Source organism: Haliotis rubra, unplaced genomic scaffold (genome assembly GCF_003918875.1).
Source record: "Haliotis rubra isolate DU_JTF1 unplaced genomic scaffold, ASM391887v1 Scf3, whole genome shotgun sequence".
Lineage (NCBI taxonomy): Eukaryota > Metazoa > Mollusca > Gastropoda > Lepetellida > Haliotidae > Haliotis > Haliotis rubra.
In genome coordinates this window covers 5,488,400-5,508,272 of record NW_025766968.1, presented here as the reverse complement: position 1 = coordinate 5,508,272, position 19,873 = coordinate 5,488,400, and the positions used below count along the sequence as shown (strand labels likewise).

General features: G+C 38.1%; 1 protein-coding gene across 1 annotated transcript in view; it reads left to right on the top strand.

Moving 5' to 3' along the window:
• LOC124282457 (very long-chain acyl-CoA synthetase-like) overlaps window positions 1-17,815 on the top strand; it is a 42,971-nt gene extending 25,156 nt beyond the window's left edge. The window contains exons 4-11 of the mRNA XM_046718444.1: window positions 927-1,142; window positions 3,080-3,238; window positions 7,438-7,562; window positions 9,039-9,230; window positions 10,293-10,392; window positions 10,973-11,174; window positions 12,093-12,190; window positions 13,295-17,815. Of these exons, the coding sequence (XP_046574400.1) occupies window positions 927-1,142; window positions 3,080-3,238; window positions 7,438-7,562; window positions 9,039-9,230; window positions 10,293-10,392; window positions 10,973-11,174; window positions 12,093-12,190; window positions 13,295-13,608 (1,406 nt within the window). The 3' untranslated portion in view covers window positions 13,609-17,815. The remainder of the gene's footprint in view (window positions 1-926; window positions 1,143-3,079; window positions 3,239-7,437; window positions 7,563-9,038; window positions 9,231-10,292; window positions 10,393-10,972; window positions 11,175-12,092; window positions 12,191-13,294) is intronic.
• The last annotated feature ends 2,058 nt before the right edge of the window (window positions 17,816-19,873 follow it).

Below are 19,873 nucleotides of genomic sequence, written 5' to 3'. Positions count from 1 at the left end.
TGTCCCTTGGTCATGCCAGAAACCTATGACTATGCGTTAGAATCCAAGTTTGCCCACTTTGTATTGAATGCACAATGCCATTTACAAAGTGGTCAAATGTAAAATGTTATATTTGGGATTACACTTTCTTAGTAAAGTACAGATTATGGTACTTTGTTGGGTTGAGTTCAATCTGGGATTCGAACCCACTTCGTATTTCCAGTTTTTTCATCACCATACCTGAGGTTGATTTTACCAGATTGGCAACTGCAGCACTTACTAGTTATAACTGGAATGTAATGGATAAAACTGCTGTTTAAAGTCACAATGTCACACGACATTTCTCTAAAAATACATAATGCATTTCTCTCAGTAATACTATGAGCCCTCAGGAAAGCAACAATATAATTTATTCCCCAAAAAACTACGTGTTTAGATTACAGTATTAAATAAAAGAGTTCAAATGAATAATTGCAACGTTGCATTAAATGGACTCTCGCTCCGTCTACCAAGCGAACATTAATTCAAGCAAGCCCCATAGAGTTATGGCTCTTGAAGCGCTCTTTACAACTATCCTATAACGCAATTTGTGATTGAGACCAGTTCGGCAAACACGGACAAACAACACATGCAACAGTTTTCAATGTATGGAGCAATCGTTTACATAATATGTATGGCAAGTGTTCTCTGTTTGGAAGTTGTTCGCCTCGAAGTTTCAATTATTGATTTCAGGAAAGTCGTAAGGGATAATAAGTCTTTTATTGCATCAATAGGAAGCTTAAGTGAGTGCATATGGCCCCAATATACAAAACATAGGCCAAAATATTGTCGGAAATATGTGACATTGTGCCTTTAAAATGTTAAAATATAACTCACTCCCTCCATTTCTTGCAGCTTATGAAATTGTTTCTTGTGTCATAAATACAATGTTATCCAAATTCCTGCAGGAGCGGAACTCTTTGATGCAGTCCATGCTGAGGAAGGAGAGTTTGGCGGCATGCCAATATATATCCAAGGATGTTCAGCCAATCAGATGCCTACTGGCTACATCTCATTCGATGATCTCATGGCAGCATCGTCTCCTGCTGGAGTTGACGCCAGCGTCCGTGCAGGTTTAACACCAATGACCCCAGGTTGTTACATTTACACATCTGGAACTACAGGTACTACAGTCATACCTTCAGAGTTTGTTTATGAACAGAGATGAATTCTTTATTGACAGGAGTGGATTCATACAGAATTGGTAGAGCTCAAAGTTAACAATGTCAAGCAATTCTGCAGTTTTAACATAACATTGGTGGAACACAGTTGTTGAAAAGGACTGGAATGTGAATACAATTAGTCTTAATGTCAATATATCTAACGAAGATTATTATCATCTGGGTTTCAGTGTGTTGTTAACTTCCTGTTGCCTGCAACTTGAAAAGGATTTCCATATTTTATTGTGTATAGTGCACTAATTATTTCATAAAGCATGTTTTAGTTCATATTATCAGCTCAGCTGCATTAGGAATAAACAGAATATATTTTCCGAGCCAAGGCTCGCTAAATACAATGTTTATTCCTAATGCAGGATATTACCATCAGAAAACACACTCATGTGATAACCTATATGTTAAAAATAATATCCATTTCCATATAGCTGACATGTTTAGCCATGATACTCATGAATGTTGCCCAGCTGTCAAGTGTCACGTCATGGACAACATCTGTAATGGCAGTTAGGTATGTCAGGACCTTAGCTTCATCACTAGCAGTGTCCTAGAGCCTGATATAGGTGTCGAGGCTATGGTTCACAAATGGAGACTCAATAAGCACATTTCTGTGTTTGATGAGGCTTTCACACAAAGCAGTTGATGCTTAACAATGTCCTACCATTCGCGGTCACAGGGCAGACATTGTCTCGAAGTTACAGGTAACATACTAAGATTTCCGAGGGCGTAAACAGGAGGAGATGCAATCTCATACACACAGATTCCAGAGACGATGTGGAGCAAGTTCGATGTTAATATCACTGAACCAATACACATCTTGATGTTGTTGCAAAGTGTTTCTACCCTTCATATTTTCAGATCTACATAAAGCTTGTTGCACCATTCTAGCCAACTTGTCTTACGGAGTTGATTGTCTGTTTTGCTTTAGGATAAGCTCGAGTATAGTTCCTCCTCTTGCTTCCTCCCTGTGTATCAGAGAACCAGCTTCAATCATGTATACAATGTAGATTTTGTCTGCACATTATATTTAATAAATAATAATAAATATTTGTTACCAAAATACTGAATGTCCTTGAGGGGGTGTGCTATGCTCAAGGAATGTGTCACCATGGTTATGGCTGCGTGAAGGAAATTAATGTTGATCTAATTATACAAAGGGTTCTACTATCTCACAGACTAATTGTAACTAGAAACAATGTCTGTCATGGCTTTGAGTAAATGTTCAGGATTCTGGCTCTTCGGATGTCCTTTTGGATGAATAAAAGTGGTCGTTGGAAATTGTTTAAAAAGCAAATCCAGAGATGAGTATGAACCCTGTGGAAGTCTGGTGATGTTTATATTATTTGGGTCGTTTCATATTACACTGTATACTTTGTTATCCATATCTTTATATTATTTGGGTTGTTTCATATGACATCTTATACTTTCTTATCCATACTGAATACAGTAATGTCCTGTTTGTTTTGTTTTTGATAAAAGAGGGTGATCTAAAACATGATGTAAGACTTTGTCTTGTCACAGTAGATGTATTATAAAATGAGATATTCCTGCTATATATTTCCAGCATGCCACAAATCTGATAATCTGCCCTTGATTTTAGTGCTGTGCTGGTTTGTAATGTAAAATGTTAATGTAATAATATCAGTCTCATATTTGACTCTCAGGAATGCCCAAACCAGCACCTATTTCTGTTTTGAGGGAATTGAGCATCGGCCTCGGGCCTTGCAATTGTCAACTGCAGCAGCAATGACATCGTGTACACCGTACTTCCACTTTACCACAGCTCAGGTGGAGGCCTCGGACTGATGGGGACAATCAGAGCTGGTATGTCGAGGATGCAATACATTTCTAATCCAAATTAAGAAATGTTTTTATACTTAATTCAGGGCTGCCCAAACCAGTGTTTATAAGGCAAATCAAACTCACGTCACTCAGTGGTGGTTTCTTGTTGGTGGACTTCTCGAAGGATGACGTGTTGTACATGACGTTGCCGCTGTACCACAGCGCAGGTGGCGGGCTGGGTTTCTACGGGTCCATACGTGCTGGTATGATGTCAAATGCCTGTCTTGTCCATTCCACAGCGCAACCTTAAAGAACAAATAAACTTTGTTTTTTTAACTCTTTTAACTATTACATATGAAAGATTTGTGTTCAGTCTTATGCGGAACACCAAATTCATTCTTTAAAAACTTGTGGTTAATTAGTACCAAGCAAATAAAAGTTGCCAAAAAGTCGCCTGCTTCACTCTCGCCCGCCAACGAAACCACAGACAGGCTACGTAACTCTGTCACCCGAGCACTGCAGTGACGTCATATGAGGAAGGATTTTCAGTTAGTTGTATATAAAGTGTGTAGCAAGCTCGTCATTTTGATGATTTCTCGACATCAACGAAGACATGCCAAATCGTTGCGCTTGTCGTCAATTGCTCCTAGAGGTCGGGCGATGGTGTCGCCATGCACAGATTTCCACAGGACCGCGCGCAGTTTCGCGGCAAAATGGGTTATGTTTGTGAGTGCGCGGCTTAGCGTTGTGGGAAGCCTGAAACGATATCTTACTTGTGTTCAGATCGCTTCACGGAAGTTAAATAATCAAAACTACATACTAGTCGTAGTAACATATGTATATGATTGATGACCATAAAGATTTTCCATGACACAACTTGTAACATAACGATTTCTGCCTCAGAAGCGAGGTTGTGGTCGGTAACAATAATACTGTAAGTACATGTAGTATTATATTGACACTCACCTCGCTTCCACGAGAGAAATTGTTATGTTATACGCTATGTCATGCAAAATCCTATTGGCCATCAATCAAATACATATTTTACTACCAGTAGAAAGTAGTTTTGATTTTGTAACTCGGTGAAAACAAACCTAAATAGCATTTATACTCAGACTGGCGGATGTTCGCGATAGGGTGCCGCCATTTTTGAAAATCGTGAAGTCACGGGCTAAAGTCTGTTAGAATTAATGAGATTATGGTTTGTGCTCATCAAGTTAGAAAATCAAATTTGAATCATAACCAAAAGCATTTTGCACGACACAACTTATAACATAACGATTTCTTCCACGGAAGCGAGGTGGGGGGGTCAAAGTGACAATACTGCGCGATAAATTTCTTGCTACATTCACGTGGTTAACGTGCACTCACCAGTATGTAGATACTAGTCAATATACGTCTTTATATTTGGTCTTATAATCCTAATTAGTTTATTATCATACTTGTATGCATTTTGAAACTAAATAAAAAGCAGACGATCTGCTGATACTTAAAGTGCATTTTTAAAAGGACTGTAATATCTAGACATTTTATAGTTTGCCAATGTGAATCATGATTCGCACACACGCCCTAGTGTATGTCTCATTACACTTCACGGCAAAAACAACGATTCTGTTGAATGCTACGACTAATGAATAAAAACAAAATGCAAATATTAAAATTAAAACATATTAAATTTATAGGAACAATGTCAGGCTATTACCTTGTTCGAGGAATGTGTCCATCAATATCCACAAAAACGAGTGATATGCCATTCATCTGCAGCTGTTCCAAGTAATGTGTCTTTTAACAGTCTAGTATACGAAAAAGTGATATATCGTTTCAGGTATGTCACATTGGTGTATAGTCTCATTGGTCACCCAAGATAGCACACCTGGCAACTGATTGCATAATGTCCGCCATTCTTTAAAAACGGTAATTTAGTTAGCTAATAATGAGCAATCAATCACTGTATTGGCGGTTAATCCTTTGAAGGAAGGACGTTGTTTTTAAGCAGACACAGACACGACAGAGTGTATTCAGTATAGATTAGTAAATCTACATACATAAACACTACCTTTTGACAAATCTGCAGTGTAAGATAAAAGTAATTAATCAATCAGCGTGTTATCGGTTAATCCTTTGATCGATGTTTATAATGTTGAATATTTACTCCAGACACAAGAAATGCCAAATGGGAACCTTTGTCGGGTAATCTAAGTGGTGTTACCACTAATTATACCTGTTATAAATTCATTAACTGACCATCAAGTGAATGATGACAAATAACATGTGTAGGTTTATACCACCTAACACAGGTTTTCAACGAGGGAGTATTAATTGCTGTATTGCATGCAATTTCAATTGCATGTGAAAACTTATGGGCCGACACTGTTTTGAGAATACAAATAGAACTTCATTGTTGCATAAGAAATACATATAATCATTTGCTGTGTGCTAAAACTGTATGTACCTATTTACCTAAGTAATGGCAAAGTAGGTTTTTTAGTTTACCGATTCAAATAAATCAAATGTCAATTTTTAATATCATACGTAATAGACGTGATATTTTTACATGACATGATTAAATATCGAGGTAAAAAAACACAGAAATGGGATCAATTTGGATCAGTTATTATGCAAATAAGGCCTAACTACACCAAGCGATTTTGACAGAATCATCTATGAAAACAAGTTGTAACCCGGAAACTAGGCAAAGCAGGAGACAAAATTATATGACAGTAGATTGTGAGAACATATAGTTTTCATTTTCCACAACAGTTGTCACGATTTCAGGTTTATACAAACTGTAAACAAGATAATTTACCCCCTGAATCGTAGATGAATTCTGCATCGGCCCTCATATCTATTCCTCATATGATGTCACAGAGACGCCCCGCTCTGATTGGTTGAAATTTCGTTCGTGGATGAGAATTGTGCACTGTTGTCAAAAAGGTCGATTTAAGTTGCTTAAAGATCGAAGTGAGTAGTTTTAATGAAGGGGTTTCATTTATAGCGATGCCAGTTAGTGATTTATGTATTTGTACCCCCCTAGAGTATATGTGATCTTTAAGGGCTCTCCTTATGTGTTTTATCAATCCAAGCTAGCAACTCAGTAATTTCTTTGCACATTAAAGTGCAAATGACCTCATCCTAAAACCAACAACAACAAAAGCTAATCAGTTGCAACTCAAGTACTCTTCCTTAGTTATTAACTGATGACGTAGCCCTGAAAAATCATTAGAAGTTAATATATATTCTGTTGTCATCATTTTTCACTCGGATAAGACACGATTACTCATAAAATGTTTAATATGAAAGTTTATGAAGCTAAAGTTTGTATCCAAAGTTCTGAGAACTTTGCAATGACGTATGTTTTTTCGCTTGGCTCATTTGCATGCTGTTTGAGTCCACTGAGTCTCCCAATAAGCGTTGTCATTTTTTTGATAGGTGATATAAGCAAATCTGTCACTTACATTTTTCAATAGTAAATTTTTGTTCTGGTGAGTTATGTTTCAGTAATCTCTGTTTCAAACTGTGACAGTATGATATGTTATTATTCAGAAAGGTCTCTTGTTCTTCAAGTTCTAAATCGCCAGGCAATCTGATTGTAAAGGTTTTAAAATAACAAGACTGACCACATGTCTTTTATTGTCCAACAAGGTGTACTCACTATATTACTGATAACTCTTAGACGGTGATTGGCTAAAGGTAAAACCTGAATCCCACAAAAAGTCATTGATTTAAAACTAGAATTATAGAAAATGCATTTCTTTCCCTGTGATTACTGCTCTAAGGCAATGCTCGGTGTGTCATGGTGGCACTAAGAGTAGATAACATTGAAGTCAGCCTGTCTCTGTCCAAATTTCTAGGATTTTTTTCAAAAGTAAAAAGCTTGAGTTCTATCACAAGTTAGCAAAGTCTGATGAATAACTATTGCTATTTCAAATGATTGTATCCTATTATACTGATTGCATAAATGCTCTGGTCAGTTAACTTTCATTTCTGGTGTCCCCTGCGATGATACATTGCTAAAATCAGGTTAAAACAAATTTCACTCACTCACTAACTCTCAAGTGTTGCCCTGTGTTGCTTCTTGTATCGTCATGGCTGACTGCAGTCATTTTGTAACACTGGTGGAGGAGGCTTTGTACTGCATGCATCTCTGCAAAGTTTGTATTGTATGTGACATGTACATTAGCAATTAAACAATTACTTTGCTGTGTAAAACAGACTGACGGACCTGAGATTGTAAGCTGTTGTGTTGCTATGAGATATTAATCAGGAGTCAGTTAGCTTCAAGTGTGTCACTCTAAATATTTTTGTTTTTTATATTCCCAATTTATGTTTTTTATCTGCTTGAGAAACAACCTAACCATTAATTGATTTGAATGATCAAAAGAAATGCATATGGGTAGAACTTAAAGCAAGGTAATATAATCATATGAACAGATTTAAAATATATGGCTTTCCAACTTTGTAGGTGCAACTATGGTTCTACGAAGGAAATTTTCAGCATCTCACTTCTTTGAGGACTGCTGTCGCTACAGGGTCACCATTATACAGTATATTGGTGAACTGTTCCGCTACCTTCTTTCACGGCCAGAGGTGAGTTTACTGGGTGTCGACCTACAGTATATTGGTGAACTGTTCCGGTACCTTCTTTCACGGCCAGAGGTGAGTTTACTGGGTGTCGACCTACAGTATATTGGTGAACTGTTCCGGTACCTTCTTTCAGGGCCAGAGGTGAGTTTACAGGGTGTTGTACTACAGTATATTGGTGAACTGTTCCGGTACCTTCTTTCACGGCCAGAGGTGAGTTTACAGGGTGTTGTCCTACAGTATATCGGTGAACTGTTCCGGTACCTTCTTTCACGGCCAGAGGTGAGTTTACTGGGTGTTGTCCTACAGTATATTGGTGAACTGTTCCGGTACCTTCTTTCACGGCCAGAGGTGAGTTTACTGGGTGTCCTCCTTCAGTATATTGGTGAACTGTTCCGGTACCTTCTTTCACGCCAGAGGTGAGTTTACTGGGTGTCGATCCTACAGTATATTGGTGAACTGTTCGGTACCTTCTTTCACGGCCAGAGGTGAGTTTACTGGGTGTCGACCTACAGTATATTGGTGAACTGTTCCGCTACCTTCTTTCAGGGCCAGAGGTGAGTTTACAGGGTGTTGTACTACAGTATATTGGTGAACTGTTCCGGTACCTTCTTTCACGGCCAGAGGTGAGTTTACAGGGTGTTGTCCTACAGTATATCGGTGAACTGTTCCGGTACCTTCTTTCACGGCCAGAGGTGAGTTTACTGGGTGTTGTCCTACAGTATATTGGTGAACTGTTCCGGTACCTTCTTTCACGGCCAGAGGTGAGTTTACTGGGTGTCCTCCTTCAGTATATTGGTGAACTGTTCCAGTACCTTCTTTCACGGCCAGAGGTGAGTTTACTGGGTGTCGTCCTACAGTATATCGGTGAACTGTTCCGGTACCTTCTTTCACGGCCAGAGGTGAGTTTACTGGGTGTCCTCCTTCAGTATATTGGTGAACTGTTCCGGTACCTTCTTTCACGACCAGAGGTGAGTTTACTGGATGTCCTCCTTCAGTATATCGGTGAACTGTTCCGGTACCTTCTTCATGGCCAGAGGTGAGTTTACAGGGTGTCATCCTACAGTATATTGGTGAACTGTTCCGGTACCTTCTTTCACGACCAGAGGTGAGTTTACTGGGTGTCCTCCTTCAGTATATTGGTGAACTGTTCCGGTACCTTCTTTCACGGCCAGAGGTGAGTTTACTGGGTGTCGTCCTACAGTATATTGGTGAACTGTTCCGCTACCTTCTTTCACGGCCAGAGGTAAGTTTACAGGGTGTCATCCTACAGTATATTGGTGAACTGTTCCGGTACCTTCTTTCAGGGCCAGAGGTGAGTTTACTGGGTGTCATCCTACAGTATATCGGTGAACTGTGCTAGTACCTTCACAACATGCTCTTTTTCACAACTGGTTCATCTCATCCAATATTCAGATATAATACCGATGGCTCTGGACTCATTGACTACTTCATTGCATGGTTGTACTGTTTTCCTTTCAGAGCCCTGAAGAGAAAAGTCATCAAATTCGAGCAGCATTTGGCAATGGTCTGCGCAGAGACATTTGGGAGCAGGTGCAGGCGAGATTTAGAATACCCCAAATAACTGAGTTCTTCGGGGCAACAGAAGGAAACACAATGTTGTTCAACGTCAGTAACAAACCTGGGGCTATTGGAAGACTCTCTCCACTGTTGGTGAGTTCAGTACGTGGACAGGTTTGATGGTCAAAGTCCCACTTTCACAAATAAACTTAAAGTGAAGACAAGTGAACTACTAAGGATGGAAACTGACAGCAGCATAACGCAACATACAGTCAATGTCCTTGACCATTTGTTCTTGTTTTCCGATGATGATTGAAACATTATCCAGAAATGGCAAACTTTTATGGCTGTGACTATGATTTTTTTACGCTCATTACATGAATATACAAATAATGTAAGTCCGTACGTACGAATTGGAATATCTTAAGAACTGTTCACTAGATTATTTTCATATTTGGTACCTATGTTCATCACAGTATAAGAAAGGTCCGATTCAGGTTTGGTGAGCTTGACCATTTCAAGGTCACAAGGGGACTTTAACGTTTTACCTGCATGTTAAGCTATCTCAAGAACCGTTCACTGGATTTTCTTCATATTTGAAACCAAGCTTTATCTAGGGAAAGCCAGGGCCCAGTCGATTTTGATGACCTTCACATATTTGTCAAGGTCATGGCAACACTTTGAAGATTTCAGCATGTAAACCTGCATGTTAAGCTATCTCAAGAACCGTTCACTGGATTTTCTTCATATTTGAAACCAAGCTTTATCTAGGGAAGGTGCAGGGCCCAGTCAATTTTGGTGACCTTCACTTAATTTTCAAGGTCACAGAGACACTTTAAAGATTTCAGCATATTAACCTGAATTGTCAGCAAGATATTTAACTGGTTAACTGGATTTTCTTCATAGACTTTCAAGACTTCCCTTGAATGTTTTTCAATAAGCAATTTCTTTAGTACTATTTTTGCTTATTTCATGCACTATGACATTCATGTCAAGGTCAAAGTCAGTCTTGAAAATATGTGAGTGTTTGAACATCAAAAGAGCAAGATATCAAGAGAGGTTGGCTGGATATGTTTTTGTTGACATTTAACTTAAACTTTCATTACTTTATAAGTTTGATTTGATATTTTGCGATGGGGGATTATGTCACCTTAGTGACAATGCTTGTTTCAAATTTTCTTTTGTCTTAATTACTTATTTATATTATTTTAACAGCGGATGTTGAGTCCAAATTACCAAACCTTGGTCAAATATGACATTGCAACCGCAGAACCAATCAGAGACAGCAACGGACATTGTATAGAAGTTAAACCAGGTTAGCTTTACCTCCACATTCAATATATATGTCTGAAGTTTGAAGTTTGTAGCACTTCCTAAAGAACTGGCATCACACCTTTGACACTTTATGCGAAATTTCATGAGATTTGAATCAGATTAAACCCCAAGCTTATGCCACTCATATACTCCATCATGCCCCGTTGCATCGTTCAAAAAAGTACATTCCAAAAACTGAACCACCAGAATTCTGCTATCTGCCAGCTTCACGCAAGACTATCACTGCTGGTAATCCATGTTCGTACACTTTCAAACCGCTTGGCCACAATCCTGTCCCAAATGATGAAAAAATTGTCCAAGAATCCCAAGTCCTAAGTAAATCATCAATAATAATTCACCATATTTAAGAATATACAACATTGTACAGTATGCAACACAAACACCACTCACACTCTCAGCTAATAAATTGTATGTCTAGCCAGTCGATTGTCATTAAATCACTTGCAATTCATTTATTGAGACTGAACTGTCACTACTGAAAACAAAGTATATCCTTTGGATGAGGATGCCAACTGTTGTGATTTGAATTTTTTATTGAGTACTTTGTGTGTTTTATGTAGGAGAGAAGGGCCTGTTCATTTCGGCCATTGCTCCTGAGTTGGAAGAAGTCAACTTCTATAAGGCATCACAGGAAGCCAATGAAAAGAAGCGTATCCGTAATGTTTTCAAGAAAGGTGACTCTTACTTCAACTTCGGTGACCTCTTCTACCTCGACCGAGACTACTTTGTGTACTTTGTTGATAGAATTGGTGACACTTTCAGGTTGGTAGCCAAATGTGATGAAACTATTTCCACTAGGATTAAGTCTAAAGAATTTTCTTTAATATCAGATTGTTTAACCAGATGCAATACCTCTTTACAAGAAGAGGACATTGTAAGAGGTCATGGCAGGTCAACTTTCGAATTAACCAATCACCATCAAGTCTTCTAATGTATAATTTCCGGATTTAATCAAGGAAATTTGAATTTGAAAAAATAATAATAAACAATAATATTGCTATGATATGTTGTATATACTGTTGTTTGTGAGTTTGTGACATTTACTAACTGAAAGGCTTTCCAGGGTGGTATTTGTTGTGTAGTGGTTTCTTTGGCAGAGATTGAAAATTTCCAATTCAAGGTGTTAAAGAATTTAAGCCATCTTGTTTTTGAAATTTGCACCCACACATCCTTTATTTTAATTGACTGGTAAAAGTTTGTGGGCTTTCTATGGAGGTGGGGTAGCCCAGTGGTTAATGCACTCACTCATCACACTGAAGACATGGGTTTGATTCAGCACATGGGTACAATGTGTGAAGACCATTTCTGGTGTTCCCCACTGTGATATTGTTGGCATATTGCTAAAGGTGGCGTAAAACTAAACTCACTCACTGACTCATTTCTATGGAGGTGTTGTCAAATCTTGATGCAGACAGCAGTTATATCACTGGAAGTTCTGATTCTTTACCAAGATTGTGTTTGATTTTTAAAATAAAACAAAAAGGCAAACTTTCTATTTAGTTACTGCAATATTTATCAGAACATAGATATCCTCTTTTCATCGCTGACTTGATGGATTGTCCCACAGCTATTACCATGAAAAATATTCAGTGCCTCAGAATGAATCTAAAAAGGTTTGTTGTCGTTCTCACTATAGTGTTAGTACATCGACTAACAGTGTCAACTCTGCTTGGTTTCTAGATGGAAGGGTGAGAACGTATCAACAACGGAGGTGGCCAACATTTTGACTTCCCTGGATTTCATCCATGATGCCAATGTCTATGGCGTCACTATTCCAGGTGGGTGTTTTCAGGTCTGTGGAAGACTTTTTTGCTGTAAATTGGTGGGAAATCTGAGGTTGTTATCCCAGTTAGCATGCTTGTATCATTTGTCCAATACGTAGTGTACCAGTTGCCTTTATTATAAGTTATCTGGATTCCAAGTATACCATAGTTTTACACTCATAAAATTCGAGGACAGACACTGGGTGCATCCTGTCTCATGAAGAATTTTATTAACAGTGAGTGAGTATGGTATTCTGATGTTTTTAGCAATGTTTCTGCAATAGTTTTTAGTTTTACACCGCACTCAGCAATATTCCAGCTATATGGCAGCGATCTGTAAATACTCGTATCTGGACCAGACAATCAAGTGATCAACAGCATAACATCGATCTACGCAATTGAGATACGATGACATGTGTCAACCCAGTCAGCGAGCCTGACCACCCGATACCGTTTGTCATTCCTGCAAAATCCCGGCAGAGGACATCAGAGTCAGAAAAAAGTATTAATATGCCAAGGTATATGCAGATTAATAGAATCATTCTGCATCATTCTATGTATTACTCCCAATTGTGTAGATCGATGCAGGCCACCGTCAAATAACTGGAAAATTGTTGAGTGTGGCGTTAAACAACAATTTAAGCTAAACCATCAGAGGTCAAATCAAAAGATACCTGTACAACCTGACCTGACCTGTCTAGATGAACGATGTGTTGAGCCAATCAAATGTTACCTCTGTAAAGTAATACAGTTTCATTTGTGGACCACCTCAGTTCGGCTATTTTGATCCTAACAATATAGACTCAAAATGACACAAATACTTCATTGTGTTCCCTTTTGTACGTACATGCCATGGTGCCAAGTACTGCAACTTTTAAATGTTTAGATTCATAACAACCATTGTTGTTGCTGAAATTGAGATGTCTGCTATTCTGCTCGAATAATTCACTTAATTTAGAAGCTTTGACTGTTTTCATGCAACTGACTAAACTGTCACACAAAGTGATATATTCAGCTTGTTCCGGAATAACACGAGTTGGTCAGGAATGGCTGATGTATATGTCTTGTGTCAGCTAGTTTTGTTATCAGTTGATTAGTTGAGCATCTTGTGTATTTCAGGGCAAGATGGTCGAGCCGGCATGGCAGCCCTGACACTCTACGATGATAAACCCTTCACCCCCGAGCTCCTGCGAAAAATCTGGAAACACTGTGAGGAAAATCTAGCTACATATGCCCGTCCAATGTTTCTGCGTCTTCAAAAGGAGGCTACGCTGACAGCTACATTCAAACAGAGGAAGGTTGAGCTGGTCAAGGAGGGATTTGACATCAACCTAGTGGACGATCCTCTCTATTTTGTTGACCAGGTCACTAAGTCCTACATTCCCTTAAAACAGGACACATACTCCCGAATCTTGACCACATCCAAGTTGTAGCTGTGGCAATGGGGTAGCCAGTTCAAATTGTAGGTGTCAGCACCTGTACCATGAACCACTGTTGCCTTGTAACTGACCAGGGGAACCTTATATCCTCAGTATTATGACATAAGTAAACTCCAGGTGTAAAGTCGAAGGAATATTGCTATTAGTTGTTACTATCTGTGTTTTCATGCGAACTATGTGCTTTGTTAAGAGTTTATATCTGGAATAGACAGTTTACTTCATCTTCCATCCAAAAGAAATACTTACTGTAATCAAGAACCGATCCACAATGTCTGTCCATTTTTATATTGTAATTAATGATTGTCCATTCATAGCACCATCTCAATATTGATGAGGGATGTGTTCAAGCACATAGCTTCTTATTATTATCACGTAAGGGAATCAACAAAAATCAGTCCACAGACTGAATTTCGTCTTTTTTAAGGTGATGGAATTAATCATTACTATACAGATCTCGTGATATTAGTCAGTGCTCTTTTGTTGGAAACTTATAGAATATATGCCCCTGGTCCCAATCCACAAAGCATTCGGAGCGTTATCTTAAGTATATTAATTCATTATAGGTTTATGAAAATCAAAGTGCCATGAACTCTTTGTGTGGATTGGGCACCTGGATTTTAACATATATATTGTGACCTGTGCCTGAAATTTACTATTGCTCAAAACCAGCATACATGTATGTGGCGGTCAGTGATTTTTTGTCTTGTTTCAGATAAACTAAAGACACTGTTTTATATGCTACTTTTTTGTGTCATGGCATGAAATCCATTTAAGAGGAACTCTGTAGATGATAGAGGATGTGAGACTTTTCTTGTCAAAGGACATGCTGATCTACAGAGACATGACAAAATAGATACTAGTATTATCGTGTTTGAAAGTGCCAACTTTTAAAGATCATGAGATGGGATAAAGGTTTTCCTTGACAAGAAAGGGTAAATGTTCTATTTGTTACGACAGATCTTACTGAAACAGACTGCAAGTAGTTTTTTCATAGACTGTTATTTCATTCAAATGAGCTGTAGAGAATCACAACCTTGTGTCTTTTGATATCAACACTCATTGATAGAAACTCTGAGGGTCTCTGATAAATAGCATCCCACCACATGGAGGCTTGCAAAATACTTCTGTAGACAATCTTGGATGTATATTTTATACAAAAAACACACAAGGAGATTCTCTTTATCGTCTCAAATCATTCTTCATAATTGTACATTAGTAGAATTCACGTTGCCTGCAAGCAGTGTGATGCAATTTGATGGTGGTTCTATAGTAATTCATCACTAAAACATGAGTCTGTGTATGTGTGATTGGCTGCAAGAAGTAAAGCATTGTACAGAGCCTATATAGATGTGCAACTGAGGACAATATGAATATTGAATAGATGTAACCAAAACGGCAGCAGGTATCAGGTAACATTTTTACGGCTTGTTTCTTCTGCTTTCTAAAGTCAGGAGCATGAGTCAAATGTTAGTGATGTATATTTATTATGAACCAGTAGCAATTGTCCAGTTCTCCTTGGTTGTTATCTGTTATATGCGTTAAAGTCTATATTTTAACCATCTTGAGTGACGCACAACATCGCTTTTTTATCAACAGATCATTCCAAAATGTAACTAAAATCTATTATCTGATACAATACTGCTCTGAAAATCTATGGACACCTGTGCCCGAGTTTGTGTCAGGTAAACTAATAACTCTGTGTTTGTTGTTTAACGTCACACTCAGCAGGATTCCATCTGCATATATGAAGACTGTAAAGCAAGCCTGGACTAGACAATACCATCATTGATATTATGGCCAATGATTCATGTCATCTGTGAACCTTGGTGTGCCAACAACCAAGTCACTAAGCCAGGATCATGTATCCATTGTATCTTGATGTTATTGGACACATGAAAAATGGTGTGAAGATTGGTCTTCACTTCTGTCATATGATGACTAGAGGGATCGGGTGGTCAGACTCACTGACAGCTGATGCATATGATCTTATCCCAGATCGGTGCTCATGATGTCCATCACTTGATTGTGTGGACCAGATTTGATTATTTTCTGTCCACTGTTATATCGGTGGAATATTGCTGAGGATGCGGTTACACAACAACCATGATGTCCCAGTATTCCAGAGTGATGCATCAGACTTAATGTAGAGTGGACGTTATAACAAAATGACAGATAATGCTTGTGGGTCATTTTTCAGTGTCAATACATTTATGTGTTTTTAGGTTTGTGGTGGTTTTAAATGAAATTTCCATGCATTTGATACTCATTAACACCCTCAAATCTGAAAACACATATTATTTATATTCTAGTTTTTGATGACAAGGTTATAATTTGTTCCTGTAGAATCAGATTTTACTTCAGTGTTCATTTATTTGACATTATATATCACAGAATTAATTCAGCCTCTTTAGTGTACACATTAATTACTTGTTGTAACTTGGAATAAGCCAGCTTGCAGAGTTTGTTTGAAATTATGCATGAAAGCCAAGGGGTACTCACATAACTGTAGAAGTACAAACATTCCAGATTCAAAGACCACAAGACCAGCTGAAGCAAACCTCTGTGACCAAAGGATCCCGATTTCTGAAACACTGCCTTAAATTGCTCCCATTGTCTGATGCCAGTGTGGGTAAAACTGGTCCATAATACCTACTTAAGTTACTGACTGTAAAAGTGCAACTAAGATCAGCAAGAGTGGAAACTTTATAGTCAAATTTTACAGTCAGTTATCTCCCTTGCTTATGGAAGACGTATCATAATGGCTTCCACATTCTGGCAAGGCCGCCAACCATGGCTTCTTAGTTTGCTTCACTATTTTTGCACAAAGGTTTCCTTATATAGCTTTGGAAAAACTAAGAAAAATGGCCGGGCTCAAAATAAACAGGGCAGGGTGCTGCACCCTGCTAAAAATGCCTTGCGGAAACTCTAAAACATTTTTACCGATATCCAAATAGGAGTTTTTAGGTATCTGTTCAACTAGATACCGGTGATCGAAAAACTGTTTCATTTGCTGTGTTATGTCATCTATGCGAGGCTTTGACATTAAAGTGAAAAGCTTTCTGTTGTGATCATGTGTCACATGCACATACCTGACCAGTGTTGTCTTAGAAATGTCCATGTTGTCTGTTTAGTGACTGCTTTTTATATTCAGATTTTCATTTATTCCAGGCCTCATTTGACTTTTTGTCAGGTTATATTTTAAAATGTTGTTTCATTAGTTATATCGATGTGTTTTTGTATCTGAAATCGACTATATTCACTTGATCTTGTATCATCACTGTTACAGTGTGGCCATATGTTTTGACTATTGGGTAACAGAAATCAACATAGTTTTTGTTACTGTCCTTCACAGAACAGCTATTATGTTATAGCTGTTTTTAGCCTTTGACAACTGTGCTTCATGAAACTAGTACATTATTCACCTTGAACTTGGAACATGTCAGTACTGATTCCTGGATATACATGCCGCCCTGAGTTAATACTGTCAGTGGTCGATATATTCTCATAGACAAATAACACCAGAAGCAAGGAGCAATACTTCATATAAAAAACTTGAAGTTGTAGTTGTTTGGAATTTTTTGTAAATATTTATTAAAAAGCCAATAATTAAATGAACTTAAGGTTTTAAAAAGAGTCTTTGCAAGAGAATTTGATGATGACATTGTCCATATTTTATCAATATTCTAGATGGAGATCTTTTACATAATTTGGATCACAGTAAGTCCGGATCCATATTCAAGAATATGAACCAATCTTATACCTTGGAAAGAAATCCCATAATCTCATCAATGTTTTGGATAGTGTATATCAGCCAAACCTATGCTTACAACAGTCAAAACATGTCACCTGTAGAAGCTGTTTTCAGTTGCCCTATTTAACCATGAAAACATATTAATAGTTACAGCTAGATTAACACTTGATGTTACCAAACATACTTTCCTGTCTTCCATTGCCTATATGATAGAAATAGACTGTAGCTTGTGTTATACATTGAATATACATTTTCAGATGATTATTTGTTGTTTGTATAACTAATAATAGAATGATTTAAGATGATTACTGCATTTGATACCAGACTAAACTGGAATTGATTATCAGAATTCAGGGATATTCTTGTTTTAAGCTAGATGACTGATTTTAGAGCTGTGATACCTGTATAAAATGTGAATCAATTCAAGATAAAGTCCATTTTTGCAAATGATGGGATTGTTTTGCTGAAACATTTTGAGCAAGTAACTGTTTTCATTCATCGATTGAAGGACTAAAAAGTATATCCAAGTTGTTCCTCAATATAAAGAAGTTGACATTCATACATTCTAGCCTTTATGTTGAAAGGATGAAATGCAAAGTTTCAAAGTGTTCATCTGAAGTCTGATCAATACTGAAATCAACCATACACACACCCTTGTACACAAACTCAAATACAGAGGAAAATAGATGTTCTGTTAGTCTTGGGTAAGTCCTCTTGTCTAAAGACTGCCTCCGTGGTGTAGTGGTTAGAGCGTCGGCTCGGAGAGCAGAAGGTCGTGGGTTCGATCCCCGACTGCGTCATACCAAAAGACGTAAAAATATGGTACTTGTTGGTCCCTGCCTGGCTCTCGGCATTAATAGGTACAACAAGGACTGGTCGGCTTGGAGTCAGTATAATGTGTCTGAGTGGGGTATTCATGCTTCACTGCGGTTTGGTATCTCAGTGGGCTAGCACTATAAAACCAGCTTAAGTCTGGGCTAGTACAAGCAGCTGCACATACACATATACATCGTCACCTCATCTAACCTCTTGTCTAAGAGAGGGATGAACAAGTTTGTGATGTGCTACCAAATTTTGGAATCTCTCATCTTGCATCTGCCTCAAGTATGAATGACAACTAAAGACAGGTGAACTTCAGATACTAGGATTTATTCCTTTGAAACAAATTTCATCTTAGAAGTATGAATGAAACAAAGAAAAGAGATAGAAGTAAACTAAATCTAAACATGCAACCTTCATAATCTTGGACAGTTTATGTTTACAGATTTTGTATTCATTTACACATTGTATACAAATCAAACTGTGGCCTCCACCTCCCCATCTAGCCACACCTACACCACCTGTACTAACCATGACTTTAACATGTTGTACACTGTATACAAACTACAAGCCTATCCAAACAGTGACCTCCACCTCCCCATCTATCCACACATACACCACCTGTATGACGTCACTGCAGTGGTCTGGCGACAGAGTTACGTAACCTGTCTGGTTTCGTTGCCGGGCGAGAGTGAAGCAGCCGATTTTGGGGCAACTTTTAATCGCTCGGTATTAATTAACCACAAGTTTTTTTTTTAAGAATGAATTTGGTTTTCCGCATAAGACTAACCACAAATCTTTCATATGTAATAGTTAAAAGAGTAAAAAACAACAAACTTTATTTGTTCTTTAACATTACATCTTGTACACTGTATACAAACTACAACTTGTCAAGCCTATCCAAACGCCATCTTTACCAGCTATGACATATATTATAAGTTGTATGCTTCTCTAGAGGGTAATACGGTCTGATGTACGCCTCTTTGTAGCGGTGTCATCCCTCGCCTACCGGTTCGGGTGACACTGCTACAAAGAGGCGTACATCAGACCGTATTACCCGAGGGAGAAGCATACAACGTATTTATCTTACCGCAATGTTAAATGTACAAACTATTTTATTATATGATCGCTACCGACTATATGACATGTAAACAAAATGGCGTCTGCCACTCGACTGGATTTTTTTAAATCAGTGAAACATATTCTGACAAAGGTGAACACTGCTATAAAAATGGAGTGTGCAAGCGATTCAATGTTTAAATGGTTTAAATAAAGCAGTGGAAGTCGGTTAAATACATCTGTATATAGTGAAATCAATAAAGCCTAATCGAACGGTTTTTGAACTCCGGACACTGCATGCGTCAGGGAGACGGTGATTTCGTAGACAAAACCAGTTCGTAGACGCGGTGAATTCGTAACCCAGACCGGTTCGTAGACGGTGATTTCGTAGACGTGTATAAATAATTGAATAATAGTATATATTAAGTTTGATTTTTACTTAGAATGTTTATAACGAAGTTGTTATGCTTTGTTTTCAGTGATACGAAACTAAGGGCAGCTAAAGACTCAAGAAAATGTGAATGAATATTTTCCCGTATGCTTTGTTTTCAGTGATACGAAACTAAGGGCAGCTGAGGACACAAGAAAATGTGATTGAAGTGTGAACGAATATTTTCCCGTATCTTGTCT